The sequence below is a fragment of the Hypanus sabinus genome, chromosome 9, assembly GCF_030144855.1.
Source record: "Hypanus sabinus isolate sHypSab1 chromosome 9, sHypSab1.hap1, whole genome shotgun sequence".
Taxonomy (NCBI): Eukaryota; Metazoa; Chordata; class Chondrichthyes; order Myliobatiformes; family Dasyatidae; genus Hypanus; species Hypanus sabinus.
The window spans coordinates 67,613,748-67,633,981 of record NC_082714.1 but is presented as its reverse complement, the minus strand read 5'-3'; the positions used below and the strand labels follow the sequence as shown (position 1 = coordinate 67,633,981).

The following is a 20,234-nucleotide window of genomic DNA, read 5'->3' as shown; positions in this document are numbered from 1 at the left end:
ATCTTCTATACCTCTATCAGGTCACCTCTCATCCCCTGTCATTTCAAAGAGAAAAGGCCAAGTTCACTCAACCTATTCTCATAAGGCATGCTCCTCAATCCAGGCAACATCCTTGTAAATCTCCTCTGTACCCTTCCTATAGTTTCCATATTCCTGTAGTGAGGTGACCAGAACTGAGCACAGTACTCCAAGTGGGGTCTGATCAGGGTCCTATATAGCTGCCGCATTACCTCTTGGCTCTTAAATTCAACCCCACGGGTGATGAGGGCCAATACACTGTATGCCTTCTTAAACACACAGTCACCCTACGTAGCAACTTTGAGTGTCCTGTGGACTTGGACCCCAAGATCCTTCCTCCACACTACCAAGACTCTTACCATTAATGCTATATACTGCCATCGTATTTGACCTACCAAAATGAGCCACCTCACACTTATCTGGGTTGAAGTCCATCTGCCATTTCTCAGCCCAGTTTTGCATCCTATCAATATCCCACTGTAACCTCTGACAGCCCTCCACATTATTCACAACACCCCCAACCTTTGTGTCATCAGCAAATTTACTAACCCATCCCTCTACTTCCAGGTCATATATAAAAATCATGAAGAGAAGGGGTCTTAGAACAGATCCCTGAGGCACACCATTGGTAACCAATCTCTATGCAGAATATGACCCATCTACAACCACTCTTTGCCTTCTGTGGGCAAGTCAATTCTGAATCCATAAAGCAAGGTCTCCTTGGATTCCATGCCTCCTTCCTTGCATGGGGTACCTTATCAAATGCTTTGCTGAAATCCATATACACTACAACTACTGCACTACCTTCATCAATGTGTTTAGTCACATCCTCAAAAAATTCAGTCAGGCTCGTAAAGTACAAACTGCCTTTGACAAAGCCGTGCTGGCTATTCCTAATCATATCATGCCTCTCCAAATGTTCATAAATCCTGCCTGTCAGGATCTTCTCCATCAACTTACCAACTACTGAAGTAAGACTTACTGGTCTATAATTTCCTGGGCTATCCCTATTCCCCTTCTTGAATAAAGGAACAACATCTGCAACCCTCCAACCCCCTGGAACCTCTCCTATCCCCATTAATAATGCAGAGCTCATCGCCAGAGGCTCAGCAATCTCTTCCCTCGCCTCCCACAGTAGCCTGGGGTATATCTCATCCAGTCCCAGTGACTTATCCAACTTGAAGCTTTCCAAAAGCTCCAGCACATCCTCTTTCTTAATGTCTTATAAGCTCAAGTTTTTCAGTCCGCTGTAAGTCATCCCTACAATCACCGAAGTCCTTTTCTGTAGTGAATACTGAAGCACCATATTAATTAAGTTCCTACAGTTCCATACACACTTTTCTACTATCACACTTCATTGGTCCTATTTTCTCACATCTTATCCTCTTGCTGTTCACGTACTTGTAGAATGCCTTGTGGTTTTCCTTAATCTTGCTTGCCAAGGCCTTCTCATGGCCCCTTCTGGCTCTCCTAATTTCATTAAGCTCTTTCCTGCTAGCCTTATAGTTTTCTAGATCCCTATCATTACCTAGTTTTTTTTAACTTTTCAAAAGCTTTTCTTTTCTCCTTGACTAGATTTTCAATAGCCTTTGTACACCATGGTTCCTGTACCCTACGTTCCTTTCCCTGTCTCATTAGAACATACCTCTGCAGAACATCATGCAAATATCCCCTGAACATTCGCTACATTTCTGCCGTACATTTCCCTGAGGACATCTGTCCCCAATTTATGCTTCCAAGTTCCTGCCTGATGACCTCATATTTCCCCTTATTCCAATTAAATGCTTTCCTAACTTGTCTTTTCCTATCCCTCTGCAATTCTGTGGTAAAGGAGATAGAAGTGTGATCACTATTTCCAAAATTCTCTCCCACTGAGAGACCTGACACCTGACCAGATTCATTTCCCAATACCAGATCAAGTACAGCCTCTCCTCTTGTAGGCTTATCTACATATTGTGTCAAGAAACCTTCCTGATTACACCTAACAAGCTCCACCCCATCTAAACCCCTCACTCTAGGAAGATGCCAATCAGTATTTGGGAAATTAAAACTTCCCACCACGACGACCCTGTTATTGCATCTTTCCAGAATCTGTCTCCCTATCTGCTCCTCAATGTCCCTGTTACTAATGGGTTCTCTCTCTCTCACTCTCTCTCTCTCTCACTCTCTCTCTCTCTCTCTCTCTCTCTCTCTCTCTCTCTCTCTCTCTCACTCTCTCACTCTCTCACTCTCTCACTCTCTCACTCTCTCACTCTCTCACTCTCTCACTCTCTCACTCTCTCACTCTCTCACTCTCTCACTCTCTCACTCTCTCACTCTCTCACTCTCTCATATATATATATATAAAACCACCCAGTACAGTTATTGATTCCTTGCTCTTCCTACCCACAGAGACTCAGTAGACAATCCCTCCATACTTTTCTGCATCTGTGACACTATCTCTGATCAGCAGTGCCATGCCTCTTTTGCCTCCCTCCCTGTCCTCACTGAAACACCTAAAGCCTGGCACTCTTAAGTAGCCATTCCTGCCCCCTGAGGCATCCAATTCTCTGTAATAGCTCCAAGTACTGATCTACGCTCTTAAGTTAATTTACTTCGTTCACGATACTCCTTGCTTTAAAATAGATACATCTCAAACCATCAGTCTGAGCGTATACCTTCTCTATCACCTGCCTATCCTCCCTCTCAAACTTTCTCGATTTGTGAGCCAACCGCCCTTTCCTCCATCTCTTCAGTTCAGTTCTCACCCCCCCCAGCAAATAGATGATGCTGAAGTAATTGTTTGTAAATAATTCTTTGTGATTGATGACTTTTCATCAGAACTTGTCAGATCTGATTGATTTCCTCTCTAATTTCTATTTTTTTTAAGATTTCAAATATTGCTTGAACTCAAATGGTTCAATTTAATATGGCAGAATGGATAAGACCTGAAATTCTTGCCCTTCACCCAGACAACCACAAACACAAAACCCCAAAGAACAAATGATAGTAACATCAGAACCCTAAACTCCCCCCCCCATGTACAAGCAGCAGCAGAAGCATTGACTTCCCCTCCACCTACTTGCACCAGCAAAAGCACTGACCCCCTCCCATCCTCTAACCATGTAAGCAATAGCAAAAGCCCCCAAAGAAACGTATATCTAGAGTCCATCAAAAACAACCGTCTATAACCCAGCACTTCAGTATCATAGACAGGCTGTGTCTCACCAATAAGGGAGGAGGGAGATGTATCTCACTCCGGATACAATGAGATCGGGAGATCAGCAGCTCGCTGTTCCAATGTTACAGTCTTCTTCAAGCCTCCCCCCATTCGGCCTGACGGGCTGTCACTCGCCATCGAGGGAGAGGAGGATTGCTTGAGTACAGGGGCTGCTTTCTGATAGCAGATCAAACCACCTGCTTCCCAGATGTGTCAGTCTCCTATGACACTTCAGTCAGCAAGGAGTTCGATCATCTATAGGGCTGCTCCCCAAACTTGTATCTAATTTACTTTAAAACAATGTGAATAATTGCATACCAAATGAGATCCTGTGTCACCACTAGTTGGATTCTGCTATGTGTTACTGCCACTGATGAATTTAGAACCCTGTTAATAATTTTCTTTTAGTTCCATAAGCTTCAGTTTGCACCCTTCTGAAAGATTTATCAAAATTTCTTGCACAAGTCCTTCTTTCACTTAGTCCCTTCTACAAAAAAATGCCAAACATATCATATGCTATACACATAAACCATGTTGAATTATTATTTTTAAGTTATTCAGTCACCTTGTCCTTAACTTATAGACTCCAGTGATTTTGTTTTGACAATTTTTAAGATAAGTGCTTTATTTTTAAACTTTTAAACAACAGGGTTTTCACCCCCAATTTCACTTAGTGGGGGATTTTTTTAACACACAATTTTAAACAATATTTTTCTTTTGTCAGGATTTTTCACAGGGAGATCTGTTTGTTTTTGTAAAGTTTTGTGCTAAGTTCTGACCTGTTGTCATCCTTAATTACAGAACGAGCTACGGATGGATCCTTGCAGACAGAGGACTGGACTCTAAATATGGAAATCTGTGACATTATTAACGAGACTGAAGAAGGGTAAGAACTAAGTGTGATACCACGTGTAATACAGCATGCCTTTCACCCATATCCCTCAAAACATTTCCTATCCATGTGTCAGTCCAACAGTCTTTTTCCCTGTTAGTGATGTTTGCCAACTAGTCTTTTACATTTACTAATTTCCAATTTGTGTAAACCATTTAAGAATCTTCTGAATTTTGCCAGATAACAGTGCATCCACTATATCCATGGCATCAATTACTTCCACTGATGGCTTATTCCCATCCAATTTTGGGTAAGGCACCACAGTTCTAGATTAGACTAGAAATTACCAAATACAGTAGATTCTGGTTTCATGGGCCATCGGTTCATCAGTGCAGCCACTTATTTGGAACAGCTTTTAAAGAATAACAGAAAATGACACCAGGATTCCCTTTGTTTATTTGAGACAGGAGACTGTTGTCGAGCAGGTTCTAACTAGCATCAATCACATGCATGTGTGTGGCTGTTAGGCACTACACCATGCTCAGAACAAACAGTTTTTAAATAGTGTTAGTTGTGTGTGTTTGTGTTAAATTACCCATTTAGGCTGATGGCTGTCAATTAAAAGAGGATAATTTTTTTTGTGTGCCAGGAAATGTATTGTTGAATTATAACACTACTTCATGCGGGAATGCAACGAAGGCAGTCCATTATCTACATTAGGTGTCTCCGTTGATTTCATTAATCTACAGTCAATCGAAAGGACAGAGCAGCATCTACAGGATGAATTCCTTTTTGATACTAGTAGGAACTAATCCAGTTTTATAGAACAATCGGCCCTCCTTATCCACAAGGGATTGGTTCCGGACCCCTCGCGGATACCATAAAACGCGCATGCTCAAGTCTCTTATTCAACCTGTCTCAATGTGGTGGACATTAGGACCCGGCGGCGGAGCTCTGAATCTCTGTTCTCGAAAATAATCACGATCACAATTGAAAGTAAAGTGGGAATAATAAAAGTGATCGGAAAGAGGTGAAACACCATTGGTCATTGGAAAAGCATTAGGCCACAGTTGGTCAATGATCAGAACAGTTTTAAAAGATAAAGTGAGAAAGGCCCTGCCCCGATGAAAGCTACACATTACCAAGCAACACAGTGGTTTAATTATTGGGCTTTGAGGTTTTGGGTTTTTGATCCTTCACATCAACTAAGCACAAATGGAGAGCGCACTCAGGAGCGTTCTGTCACTAGATTGCCCGGCGCTGAAACATATGTTTCTTAAGTATTTTATGTGCATAGAAAGGTAAAATATATGCTATATACTAAGACAAACGTTTGACTGATGCTAAATAATACTGGATGTACCTGTTCCGACTTACTTAGTAAGAGAACTTCCATTTTTTTCCGATCCCGATCCATGATAACCTACGCACATCCTCCCGTATACTTTAAATCATCTCTAGATTACTTATAATATCTAATACAATGTAAATGCTATGTAAATAGTTGTTATACTGCATTGTTCAGGGAATAATGACAAGAAAAAAAAGTCTAAACATGCTCAAACAACAAGTGCTGGAAGAGCACTTACAGGTTTTTGCGATTCGCAGTTGGTTGAATTTGTGCATGCGGACCTCGCGGATAAGGAGGACCAACTGTACTGTATTTGTTATAGTAGTGTTCTAAATTGTTATATATTTCATTTAAATATATAATTTGTTACTCATTTAAATGGTAGTTTGTAATTTTTATACCATTTTAACTATTTCCATGAAACCAGCTAACTGGAGCAAGGGCTTAATTGGGCCAAAATGTACTGATCTTGATGTTCCAAGGCTCACTTTATTGTGGAAGTATGCATATACAATTGAACTCTGATATTTGTCTTTTCGAGATAGCCATGAAATGCAGAAATAAAACACAGGAGTGGTTGAAAGAAAAGATATTAACCCCCTCCCTGCATGAAAAGAAAAAAGAAACAAAACTCGCAAATCCCAAAGCCCCCACCCACTCCTTCGCACAAAAGCTAACAGATGGCCCAGAGAGAAAATGGCAGCTGGAACATCAAACCCCCTCCCTCGCAAAAAAAAAAACAATGATAACATCTGTTATGCCTGCAGCCCCCTCCTTTGTGAGTATTGCAAGATCACTATTGAGTTGGGTCAGGAGACCCAGGAAATGAGAGAGAGACGTGCGGAATGTCTCAATCCCCCGGCGATATAAAGCTACGGGACACGGCCATTGTCTCTTGAAGACGAACTTGTGGATTGAAAGACTGTGCTACGTGGAAGCCCTCAGGCAAAGTGGGCTGGTTGAGGGAGGGATTGCATCACGCCCAACCTGATTGACATCTGCGACCCTGAGTGTCAGGATAAAAGAGGGTCTGTGGGAACAGCCTCTCAGACGCACCAGAAGAAACGCTAGCGATCCCGTAATAGCGGAAGCCATTGGAAGGAGGCCACATGCGTTCAGTTCCATTTGCCCGGAACTGGTGGCTTTTACCACGGAGAAACAGCTTTTAGCTAACAACGGGGAAACCAACTCCCAAAAGACTCAAAGGATTGGCTTCATCAAAGAACAGGGCAAGTTTAACCCGTCTCTCTCTCAAACCCAAAATGCTGCAGCTTGAATGAACTAACAGTGACTTTTATATTTCCATCAGACAATACATTATCCCCTAGACAACAATAGAGCTATTTCTTGTTGATTATTATTATACCCGCGCTTTTAGATTTAGTATTGACGACGTATATTATCTGTATGTTTGCATTGATCTTATTTTTGTGCCCCTTTATCAATAAATACTGTTAAAAATAGTACCATCAGTCTTCAACGGACCTCTCTATCTTTGCTGGTAAGTGACCCAGTTACGGGGTTTCGTAACAAAATTGGGGTTCTCTTCTCGAGATTTGACACCAAATTGGGAGGCCAGTGAATCGGGCTTGTAAGTCCAAAACTTGGATCTGGTTACGCGGGTAGCCAGACAGGAAACCAGCAAAGATGGACGTGGGTGAATTTATAGAAAACCTGACCCTGGAGGCGCCAGAGGCGGCCACCAAATCAGACTTGATAAATTTGGCGAAGCGGTTAAACCTCGCAGAGGTGAGGTTGTCACTGAAAAAGCGGGAGGTGCGAAGGGCAATAACTCAGTATTATATCGGGAAGAATGTGCTTGCAGCTGAGGTGTTGGAAATTATCCCTGAAAAGGTACCAGCTAGTGGGACGGTTCAGTTAGAGTTGGAGAAATTAAAGTTGGAACATGCAATTAAGTTAAAGCAGCTGGAGGCAGCTGAGAAGGAGAATGAAAGAGCCGAGAGAGAGAGGGAGCTTGAGCTCCAGCTAAAGGAGTTAGAGGTGAAACGGGAGCAGGAAAGAGCTGAGAAATAAAGAGAGCATGAAATTCAGTTAAAACAGCTGGAAGCAGCTGAGAAAGAGAAAGAAAGAACTGAGAAGGAGAGGGAGGCAGAGAAACAGAGGAAACATGACTTGGAGATGGAGAAGTTACGGCAAGAGCCATGAGTTCCGGGGTAAGACCGAGAGGAGCAGTTCAATGTTAGTCGAGAGTTGAGGCTCGTACCTCCGTTCGAGGAGACGGATGTTGATAGTTATTTCTTGCTTTTTGAAAAGGTGGCAGTGAATCAGAAGTGGCCCAGAGATCAGTGGGTGGCGCTGTTACAAAGTGTGTTAAAAGGGAAGGCACAGCGGGCATATACGGCGTTGTCCATGGAGGAGGAAGAGGAGGAGATTATGACAAAGTAAAGGCGGCCATTCTCCGGAGTTATGATCTAGTACCTGAGGCGTATAGACAAAAGTTTAGAAATTTAAAGAAAGGGTGGAATCAGACGTATACTGAGTTTGCCTATGAGAAGGGGGTGCTCATGGACCGTTGGTGTACAGCAGAGTTAGTGGGGGAGGATTATTGGCGTCTGAGGGAGTTAATTCTGATTGAGGAATTTAAAGGTTTTGTTTTGGAGGATATCCGGATGTATTTGAATGAGAAGCCGAGTAAGTCCATCTCAGAATTTGCTAGGTTCGCAGAAGAATATGCCCTAACCCACAAGACAAAGTTTTCCTCGAATAAAAGTTCCCCGAGAGACTGTGGGAACGATTGAGAAAGTCCGCCGGCTGAGGCAGAAGTCCTGCCAGGAGCTAGTGGTAAGGTTGAGGGGGAAAGACCAGATGGCCAGAGATTTCCGGACTTGACCTGTTTTAATTGTGGAAAGGGGGGGGGGGCATATTGCATCTAGGTGCTTTGCTCCGAGGAAAGAGACAGGAAATGGGAAAGCAGCAGTCCCTATCGGATGTGCCGTGGTAATCAGTAAATCGACAAGATAGCCCCAGGTAGACAGAGTATGAGAAGGGTCTGAGACTTGTCTGTGAGGGAGGGAGACACACCAGTTCCAGAGATACGGAGAGATACGGGGGCTGAGCTATCGCTGATCAGCAGTAAGGTACTTGATTTTGGTCGCAAAACGGGAATGGTAGCTGTGAAAGGAATAAGCAAAGGGACAGAAATGGTTCCCGTACATAAGGTCATTATGGATTGTGAGCTGGTGTCTGGACCAGTTGAAATAGGGGTGCGATCAGAATTCCAGAGAACTGACGTGGATGTCCTTCTTGGTAACGATTTAGCAGGTGGTAAGGTTTGGTCAGCAATGATGCTGACAAGCCGGCCAGTGAGTGTTGCGGCCCCGCCCCTAGATTCTAAGATCTATCCCGCAAGCACGATCACTCGCAGCATGTCGAGAAAGGCAGCTGAGAAAGGGAGCAGTTTAAATCCGGCCAGTTTCGATTTGGCCGAGACGTTTTTACCGACCCTGAACCACGAGGGTTTAGAGGGTGGTAAAACGAAGAGTAGTAAAGTGGAACAGAGTAAGGGAGAGGAGGTAGACCTGCTGTTAGCGAGGAGAAAAGTTCTAAAGGCAGAAAATAAAGATGAGGAACCGATAGAGCGGTTAAGAGGTCCAGAGTTGGATAGGGATGATCTGTCTGGTTTGGCAGAACTGTTTAAAGAAGTTGAAAATTCAAAAGGTGTTCCCAATAATGAAATGAGGGCAGTCCTAGATGAAAAGGGTGCCCTTGCCTTGAAGAAGTCTGCTGGGTTGGCAAATGAGGTTGTTTCAGCCCGCGGGGTTGAGTTTACTCCGGAAGGGAGTTGCCCAGAGAGTAACTGGGAGGATCAGGGGAACTTAGAATTTGAAAAGGGTACGGGTATTGGAAGCCTGGAAGAGGCAAATGTCCTGTTTGAGTGTGTCCAAGATGTGGATGCACGTGGTACTGAGCCTAGTACTGGAGCTCAGAAGAAGTCTGAGTTATTTGATTCCGTTGACAGGGAAGGCCGACCTTGTGGGTCAGATAGACGTGGTTCAGTGAAGAAAGGGTTAACCTTGGTAATAGTGGGAAGTGAGAGTTCCCAGGTGTTTGTCCATCGGACAATACATTATCCCCTAGACAACGATAGAGCTATTTCTTATTGATTATTATTATACCCGCGCTTTTAGATTTAGTATCGACGACGTATATTATCTGTATGTTTGCATTGATCTTATTTTCATGCCCCTTTATCAATAAATACTGTTAAAAATAGTACCATCAGACTTCAACGGACCTCTCTATCTTTGCTGGTAAGTGACCCAGTTACGGGGTTTCGTAACACATCAAACTCCTACCTCCTCCCTTGCAAAAAATCCAACGACAATAGCATGAAATCCCCCAATTCCTTCCCTTGCAGAAAAGAACAGCAGCAATAGCATCAAACCCTCAACCCCCTTTCTTGTACACTAAAACTAACAAAGAAAAACCAGCAAGAACATTAGACCCCAAATCCCCAACCCCTCCATCTTACAAAAACTAACATATAGCCCACCTGGAATCTCAACCTGCAAATCCGCAACAAGAAGGAAAACTGAAGAGGAGCAATATAAGCTACAGTCCAATAATCACATAAATCTGCCCCAATTAACCAGAATCTGCTGTATATCCAATATTTGTTACATATAAAAACCATCTTCCAATTACTATTTCTGTCACTTGCCACAATAACTAGAGTTCCAGCAAATCAATCCTTGAAACTACAGCAGTTGTTCCACTTTGTACTGTCTTCGTCTCCAATATGAAACTCTGGCCTTGATCTCTACAGTGATCATTTAAGTAAATATATATAATTTCCTCCTTGTTCTTGCTAATTAAATGACACATTTAGTCTTAAAAGAATTTTTTCTGTGAGCAAAGAAACATGCTAATTCACTTGTACCTGATATGTTTGCTTGTAATATGCAAACCTTGGCTTTGTATAATGGCTCAACGTTGTACAATCCAGCTGTTGGATTGTACATATGAGTCAAACCGTGGGCCATGGCATGCATTACTTTGGTAGCAAGGATGCACAATGCAGCTCCACTGATGTAATCCCTTGAGACGGTTTCCAATTATTAATTATGATTATCAGAATGTTAATGCTTAAAGATAATAACTGAGGTGAAAGAATACCTACATGCTACAATCTCCCTCATTTACTTTCCAAATGCACTGTGGAAACTCATTTGCTAAATAAAGAGAACAAAAAGAATAGTTGGCTGTTGTATCATCAGTTCTGCCAATATTTAGCATCACAATGGAATGTATTCTGTAAATCTGCAGTAAAAAGTAGAACATTTTATATATTCACTTGGTCAGCCTGCAACAGAAGAAAGGTTTTTTTTGGGGTGGAGTTGCAGTAAGTACTTTTCCACAGAACAAAAAGAAAATATTGGAATAGTACAAAAAATAAGATGGTCATTTTTTGTCCTTCATTGTGCAAGTTTGAGTTATAACTAGAGGTTAATGTAAAAAAGATCAATATTGTCTTGTTTTTAATTCATTATAATGTGTTAATTTTAACACATTCTACTATTAAAAGCCAATTGTTCAAACAGTAAAAAGCTGCATGCTTTAGTGGTTTTAAATTATTATTCATAAGTGTGCACATTTTGTTTTTATTTAATTGACTAACTCCTGTAATAATCTTTACCTCTCATCTGAAATTACTGATATGTACATTTCTTAATTTAGGGCCACAGTATTGAAGGAATGGCTGTGATTTTTTTTTAACACATGGTGCTGGAGGAATTCAGCAGGTCAGGCAGCATCTAAGAAGGAAAATGAACAATCGACATTTCAGGCTGAGACCCTTCATTAACACTGGAAATGGAGGGGAAAGAAACCAGAATAAGAAGGTGGTGGGGGGGGGGGCAGAGTAGAAGCAGTACAAGGTGGCAGGTGATAGGTGAGACTAGGGAAGAGGGGAAGGTATGTGGTTGAGGGAGAGGGAATGAAGGAAGAAGCTGGGAGGTGATGGGTAGAAGGGCTGAAGAAGGAATCTTATAAGAGGAGATAGTGGACCATGAAGAAAGGAAAGGAGGAGGGATATCAGAGGGAGATGATGGGCAGGTGAGGAGAAGAGAAAGGGTGAGAGAAGAACCAGAATGGGAATGGAAAAGAAAGGAAGGGGAAGAGGGAGAAATTACTGCAAGTTATAGAAATCTATGTTCATGCTGTCAGACTAGAGGCTACCTAGATGGAATATGAGGTGGTGTTCTTCCAACTTGAGTGGGGCCTCATTGTGGCAGTAGAGAAGGCCTTTGTTCAGGGGTTCCCAACCTTCTTTCTTCCATAGACCTCTACTGTTAACCGATGGGTCTATGGACCCCAGGTTGGAAACCCTCGTCTTTGTTTAAGGCCTCCTCTCCTGACATCTTGGAATGGGAAGTTGAATTGAAATGGGTGACTACTGAGAAATCCCCCCCCCCCCACCCCGTTTGTGGTGGACGGAGCAAAGGTGCTCAATGAAGTAGTCCCCCAATTTATGTTGGGTCTCACTTGTGTAGAGGAGGCCAGTTGCATCCTTGGAGAAATATGTCCTCTCAAAATAAATTAATCAAAATCAAGTTTATTGTCATAATGCACAAATACATGTGTGCACAGATGCAATGAAAAATTTACTTGCAGCAGCATCACATGTGGCTTCACAATAAAGACATACATTGAATGCAATTTTACAAGAAAGCACAGATTAGAAGGAAAAGTAAATTTTAGTGCAAAGTGATCAAATTGGTCATAGTATGGGAAACTATAGTGATTAGAGTTGTCCTGTTTGATTTAAGAACTGAATGGTTGAAGGGAAGTAGCTGTTCTTGAACAGTGGTGTGGAACTTAAGTTTGAAGTATACTTATTATCAGCGTATGTATATGTTACCATATACTACTTTTAAGATTCATTTTCTTGCAGGCATTTGTGGGAAAAATACAACTGAATTTAGAAAATGTATACTTAAAATTGACAAACACCAATGTGCAAAAGAAGACGAGCTGTGAACGATGCTGAGAAAATGAATTCTAAAGGATCTTTGGAAGTGAGTCTGTGGATCATAGAAGCAGTTCAGAGTACTGCTGATTGAAATTATCAGTGCTGGTTCAGGAGCCTGATAGTTATGGGGTAATGATTGTTTCTGATGGTGTGGGACCTAAGGCTTCTGTATCATGTGCTAGTTATAGTGTGAGAACAGAACATGGTTTATGGTGGGGGTCTTTGATGGATGCTGCTTTCTTGTGCCAGTGCTCCATGTAAATAAATTTGCTGGTGGGATAGGTTTTGTCTGCGATGGACAGGGCTGTGATGCAAACGGCTAGGATACAGTTCACTATGCATCTATAGAAGTTTAAAGTTTTTGGTGATGTGCTGAATATATGCTACTTTCTAAGAAAGTAGAGGTGCTATCACACGGCCTTTGTGATGACATTTATGTGCTGGTTCCAGGACAGATACTCTGATATATTGAAGCCAAGGAATTTAAAGCTAAAGCTATTGACCCTCTTCACCTCCTTTGCCATGATAAAGACTGGCTCATGGACCTCTGGCCTCTTCCTTCTATAGTTGATAATCATCTCTTTCGTTTTTACTGAGTGAGAGGTTGTTGTGGCACCACTCAACCAAATTTTTAATCTTGCGTATATATACTGATCTGTCACCACATTTGATTCTGCAACAATAGTGGTGTAGTTAGCAAACTTAAATATGGCATAACTTAAATTATTGTCTTTCATAGGCCTAAAGATGCAATCAAGGCTCTGAAGAAAAGACTGAGTGGAAATAAAAACTACCGTGAAGTGATGCTTGCTTTAACGGTGAGTGGGAAAGAAAATAATTGCAGGTATGTGTATCTGAGAAACATTTTGAAGTACCTAGCACAAACTATTTTTGAAGTGCAGTCATCACAGAATAGATAAACATAATGATCAACTTTGGCAAGGATTTTATTTAAAAAAGGAAACAGCCGATCTTGTTGCATGTGAGTTTGACTGTGGAGTAGCGACAGTGAGATCTATGCAAGAGCAGTAAGTCTGTGTGAGTTTCACTCGAGCCAATAAAAAGTTAGGTCTAAGTGGAGCAGCCATTGTTGAAGTGGGCAGAGTGAGAGTAGGGAACTGAGTCTGGTGAGAAGAGGAGGCCATTTTGGATTGGCTATTGTGTGAGTGAGTCGTGGAAGAATCTTAAGATCGGAGGCTGTTACTTGAGGGGCTTCAGAAAAGAAGCACGGGGGGAGTAGCGGAAAAGAACAAGTAAGGTTTTTTTAATGCAAACACAAGGAAATCTGCAGATGCTGGAAATTCAAGTAACACACACAAAATACTGGTGGAATGCAGCAGGCCAGGCAGCATCTATAGGAAGTACAGTCAATGTTTCGGGCTGAGACCCTTCGTCAGGACTAACTGAAAGAAAAGATAGTAAGAGATTTGAAAGTGGGAGGGAGAAATCCAAAATGATAGAAGAAAATAGGAGGGGGAGGAGCTGGAAAGTTGATTGGCAAAAGGGATACAGCTGGAGAAGGGAAAGGGTCATGGGATGGGAGGCTTAGGGAGAAAGAAAGGGGGAGGAGAGCACCAGAGGGAGGTGGAGAACAGGAAAGGAGTGAATATGAGAGGGGCAGAGAGAGGGGGGAAAAGGGGGGGGAGATGGATAAATAAATACGGGATGGGGTAAGAAGGGGAGGGGGGCATTAACGGAAGTTAGAGAAATCAGTGTTCATGCCATCAGGTTGGAGGCTACCCAGACAGAATATAAGGTGTTGTTCCTCCAACCTGAGTGTGGCTTCATCTTGACAGTAGAGGAGGCCATGGATAGATGTGGAATGGGACGTGGAATTAAAATGTGTGGCCACTGGGAGATCCTGCTTTCTCTGGCGGACAGAGTGCAGGTGTTCAGCAAAATGGTCTCCCAGTTTGCGTCGGGTCTCACCAATATATAAAAGGCCACACCAGGAACACTGGACGCATTATATCACATTAAAAGGTTTTTTTAATATAGTATTTACATAAGTAAAGAGATAACAAATTAAATAAAATGGGAATGTAGCTGTATAATATGGGGGCTGATGGACCCCATAGTGGTTCCTTGTGAGCATATCTACAGCAAGTATTGGCTGCTCACGTGCAAAGTTGATGCATAGTGTCTGAGCCTAAAACACTGTAGGAAAGATGAGCAACAAACCATATTTCAGGGAGCCATTCAAGCGAGGAAAGAGAAGAGAAATTCAAAGGTCCAATTTAATGTCAGAGAAATGTATACAATATACATCCTGAAATGCTTTTTCTTCACAAACATCCATGAAAACAGAAGTGCCCCAAAGAATGAACAACAGTTAAATGTGAGAACCCCAAAGTCCTCCACCCCCCCAGCTCCCCCCCCGTGCATAAGCAGCAGCAAGCAACGATCCCTTCTCCCCCCTCCCAGCAAAAAAACATGCACCTGCTACCAAGCACGAGCGTGAGCTAGGTGATAGCAAAGACACAGACTTGCAGTTACCCCATAGACCATTACATTTCATCTGGCATTCGACAAACCACAGGTTCTCTCTCTCCCTAATAAGGGAGAGGGAGGTGTCCCCATTTTCACAGTGAGCAGGAGACATAACAACAACGTGCTGGTTTACGATGTTACATAAAAGTCCGTTCCATTGCTTTTCACGAGCTCTGTGCCTGAAGATTGCAAAGACCTCAGGTCTTCGGGCCCACAGTGAAAGATTTTCTGGCCTCCCTGATGACACACGAGTGTCCCGCCACGACAGCGACCCTCGATCCACTGTCTCCAGAGCTCTGAGATCTTAGGCTTGTGAATTCGAACCGGACTCTCAGGCTGCCGAATAACAATGGCTGGCCCTGAAACCCCGAAACTAGGTCCCATTCCCACAAAGAACTGTAGTCAGCATGTAACTCCAGGTCAGGGACTTCAAAAGAACCCTGAAAGGGAAAAATGATATTAAAGGTGGAAGTAGAGCTGTTTCCAAAGATGCAAGCACAGGAGTCACTGTTTAGTGCCATCTTAACTCTGCCTCCAGAACAGATAATGTAATTGAGGATGATATAGTTGGAGGAATAGACACAATTCTCTGTTGCACAGATCAAGTGTCCTGAAAACTGTTGTGTGCCTGGGTTTGGGACACCACATCTGACCTGCACAAAAATTTGGGTGGGAGGGAAGAGATCCAATTGTCATTGTCTTTGAGTACCAGGACTTCGGAAGAACAAGGAAAGATGTTCCGCTGAAGGACTTTGAGCAACTAGGGGCTAAATTAAATGCAGGACCAAAAAGGTAACAACCTCTGAATTTAAAGAACAAACACGAGGAAATCTGCAGATGCTGGAAATTCACACAACAACACATACAAAATGCTGGTGGAACACAGCAGGCCAGGCAGCATCTATAAGGAGAAGCACTGTCGACGTTTTGTCCTGACGAAGAATCTCTGAATTGTTAGGTGAGGCACACACAGCTTCAATCTGCTGATTAAATTTGACGATGACACTGCATTAATTGGCTTTAAACAATAATGAGGTGGCCTACAGGGAAGAAGTCATCTTTCTGACACAGTGGTGTCAAGAAAAAAACCTCTCCCTCAATGTCACAAAAACAAAGGAGCTGGTTGTAGATTACAGGAGGAATGGAGCCAGGCTAACACCTATTGACATTAATGGATCTGGGGTTGAGAGGATAAAAAGCTTCAAGTTCTTTGGCATCCACATCACTGAGGACCTCGTGGTGTGTGCATACCAGCTATGTGGTGAAAAAGGCACAACAGCGTCTCTTTCACCTCAAGACAGTTGAGGAAGTTTGGTATGGGCCCCCAGATCCTAAGAACTTTCTACAGGGGCACGATTGATAGCATCCTGACTGGCTGCATCACTGCCTGGTATGGGAACTGTACTTCCCTCAATCGCAGGACTCTGCAGAGAGTGGTACAGACAGCCCAGCACATCTGTAGTTGTGAACTTCCATGATTTGGGACATATTTACAAGGACAAGTGTGTAAAAAGGGCCCACAGGATCATTGGTGACTTAAGTCATCCCAACGACAATCTATTCCAGCTGCTACCATCCAGGAAGTGTACAGCAACATAAAAGCCAGGACCAACAAGCTACAGGACAGATTCTTCCACCAGGCCATCAGACTGATGAACTCGTGCTGATTTGAGTGTACTCTATACTATGTTGACTGTTCCGTTTATTATAAATTACTATGATTGCACATGGCACATTTAGATGGCGACTTTACTGCTCACGTAGGTGAAGAATGGAAGAAATGAAGTCAATTCAACATGCAAATTGACACTGTTAATAAGATCAGCAAACTAAATGCGTGGCTCAAAGACTGGTATGAGAGAGTGAGTATGAATTCATGGGGCATTGGGACTAGTATTTTCAGAAGTAGGCTTGAATTTGTGGGACATTGGCACCAGTATTGGTAAAGGAGGGAGCTGTTCTGATGGGACAGGATCCACCTGAACCATATTGGGATCAGAAATAGCATAACAGGGGCTGTGGATAGGGCTGTTAACTAAATAGTAGAGGAATGGGTTCAGCAGCTTGGAATGTTCCAGTCCTCTGGAACCATTCCAGAGTCTAGTGATTCTTGAAAGATCATTACTACAGGTAGTCCCCGAGTTACAAACGTCCGACTTACAGACAACTCGTACTTACGAACTGAGGAAGGAGAACGCCGTCTGCCATTTTAAGCCGGATCCCAACACCGTCCACCATTTTAAGTCATTGCCATTGACACTATATTGAGTGTTTAACTTTGTATTTTCTTAGTAAGATTCACCCTGACCCCGCCCCACCCCGTTCAGGTCGGCTGGTGGTGGAGTGAGATCAGCACCGGGCTGGAGAATGGAGGTTTCAGTGCTGGTTTGATGTCGGTCCAGTGACTCCCGTACCACCCGTGCCGGGTTGATATCGAGCTCGCAACTCGACCTTATAAAAAAAGCACTGCCACCTCCAGTTAAAATTCCCATGCAGAATATTGTGGATGATCAAATACGCAAACCCTGAGCACAGTTCCCACTTGTCCCATTCAGTCTGTCTCAGTGCGGTGGTCATTAGGACCTAGTGGACCTCGAGAGCCGGCGGAGGTCGGAACCCAACGCCTGCAGTGCTTCTGTTCCGTTGACGGTGTGCGGTGGTTCTTAAGACCCAGCGGACCTCGGGAGCTGGCGGAGGTCGGGACCCAACGCCCGCAGTGTTTCTGTTCTATTGACGGGAAGCGATCGCGATTAAAAATAAAATGGAAATAATAAAGTGCTTGGAAAGAGGTGAAATGCCATCGGTCATTAGAAAAGCGTTAGGCTATAGTTGGTCAACAATCGGAATAATTTTAAAGGATAACGGATAAAGTGAGAATAATGGAGCATTTGAAAGACCTTGCCCTGATGAAAGCTACAATTATTACTAAGCAACGCAGTGGTTTAATTATTGGAATACATACATTTCTTAAGTGTTAAGTTTATTTCTATATGCATAGAAAGGTAAAATATATACTAAGACAAACGTTTGACTGACACTAAATAATACCGGATGTACTTGTTCCGATGTACGTACAAATCCGACTTAAATACGGACTCAGGAATGGAACTTATATGTAACCCGGGGACTACCTGTATTGCTGCCCCCCCACAATCTTTTCAGCTATCTATTTCAGAACACTGGAACCCTAGTCATCTAACCCAGGTGACTTGTATGTATCTTCAGATCTTTCCCAAGCACCTTCTCCTTAATAGTAGCAACAGCACTCATTACTGCCCCTAACACCTTTGAGTTTTTTGACATACTGCTGGTGTCTTCCACAGTAAAGACTAATGTTAAATACTTACTGAGTTTGTTCGCATTTCTTTGACCCCCCTCCCCCACCATACTGCCCCTCCAAAGCTATTTTCCAGTAGCTACACAAACCAAATTGGAAAGGTGTTCACTTAAGGAAAAATGTAAGAGTAGATAGTGTAAATTAAAATCATATAATTTGTAAGTTTAGGTTGTCTGTAAGCATTTATTTTAATTAATTTATGATGAATGGGCTCTCAGTTTTAATGAACAGCAGTAAAGATTCAGGATACATAAGGTGGAAAAAGGCATGGTAATGCAGTTCAAAAGCAAAATTCTACAGATCTTAATATAAGATTTAGAAGAAGGAGTGGACAATGTGGTCGCTTTTGTGTGTTCTGCTGTTTAACATATGGCTGATTTTTTTATTCGGTTCTCCTTTCCTGTTTATCTCTTGTCTCTTGATTCCATTAATTGCAAAAACTCTGAGCTCTGCCTCATCTTTGCATCAATCCTTTCAAATCCCATCAGGACTTCCTACATTTCAGTGAGATCATTCAAACTCTATTTATTTAATCAGATCCACCACTACAAAAATTTATGTGATGACCTTTCTTTGTACTCCTTCTGTCATGTTTATCTTCCCTTGTAGAATGAGATTAGACTTGTACATGGCATTCCAGATGCAGTCTCACTAGGTCCTTTTTTTTTGGAGGTGAAGATTGACTTCTGTCTCACCTGGAAGGGTGGTTGAAGTCCTTTTTTTATTAGTTTTTTTGATACATTTTCTACATCGCTACAGATAAAAAAAAACCCAGATCAAAATGAAGAACATTAATACAGTGCAAAAATAAACATACAATAATAATATAATACAAAAAAAGATAATTGAGAAAGCACCCAAACTGAAGACGTAAAATTAGTATCCTCCTCAAGCCCCGCAACAAAAAAAGAACTCCAGACCAACCACAACACAATATAGAGAATATAAATCAGGACATTCAAACCCCCAAAACTGTAAATACACTTAGCAACAGAAGATATTAATGCCTACTACCAAAAAAAAGGAGCTGAAAGCAAGGGACCGAAAAAAAAAAACCTTCGTTAAGAGGAAGGTTATGAAAGTACTCAATAAAAGGTCCCCAGACCTTATGGAACTTTATATCCGAATTAAGAACTGAGTAATGAATTTTTTCAAGGTCTAAGCAGGACATAATATCATTAAGCCATTGAGCACGTGTGGGCAGGGCAACATCTCTCCATCTAAGGAGGATTAAACGTCTAGCCAGGAGAGAAGTAAAGGATAACATTCGACACTTAGTCGAACTCAGACGTAAATCTGTCTCACCCAAAAAACCGAACAAAGCAATTAAAGGGTTAGGTTCTAGGTGGTGATTCAGAATATACGATAACGTTATGAAGACATCTTTCCAAAATTTCTCCAAACTAGGACAAAACCAGTACATATGAATGAGAGAGGCCTTGCATTTATCACAAAGTGGACTAATATTAGGGTAAAATCGAGATAGTTTAGATTTAGACATATGGGCTCTATGAACAATCTTAAACTGTAAAAGGCAATGGCGAGCACAAAGAGAGGTTGAATTAACCGATTTGAGAATCGAGTCCCAAGTCTCATCAGATAGGGAGATATTTAAATCATGCTCCCAAGCCATTTTAATTTTATCCACAGGGGCACGTCGTAAGGATGTTAATTTATCACGAATAAATGATATTAAACCTTTACCTAGTGGATTAATAGAAATAAATAAATCCATAACATTTTTCTCAGGCACTTCAGGGAAGTTAGGAATTAAAGGATTGATAAAGTGTCTAATTTGGAGATATCTAAAAAAATGAGCATTGGGCAGATTGAACTTAGCAGAGAGCTGTTGAAAAGATGCGAAGCGATTATCAATAAAAAGATCTTCAAAATGTCTAATGCCCTTCCTATACCAATCATGGAATGCTGAATCATACGTAGTAGGTAAAAAAAAGGTAAATAGGGCTAGAAAAGGAAATAACCATGGAAACCATAAAATTTCCTAAACTGAGCCCA

The 20,234-nt window shown here is 42.1% G+C and overlaps 1 protein-coding gene across 5 annotated transcripts in view; it reads left to right on the top strand.

The window, feature by feature from the left end:
* tom1l2 (target of myb1 like 2 membrane trafficking protein) overlaps positions 1-20,234 on the top strand; it is a 161,787-nt gene that overhangs the window by 18,073 nt on the left and 123,480 nt on the right. For all 5 annotated transcript variants that reach the window (XM_059979849.1, XM_059979848.1, XM_059979846.1 and 2 more), the window contains 2 exons: positions 4,019-4,103; positions 13,131-13,209. In XM_059979849.1, the coding sequence (XP_059835832.1) occupies positions 4,019-4,103; positions 13,131-13,209 (164 nt within the window). The remainder of the gene's footprint in view (positions 1-4,018; positions 4,104-13,130; positions 13,210-20,234) is intronic.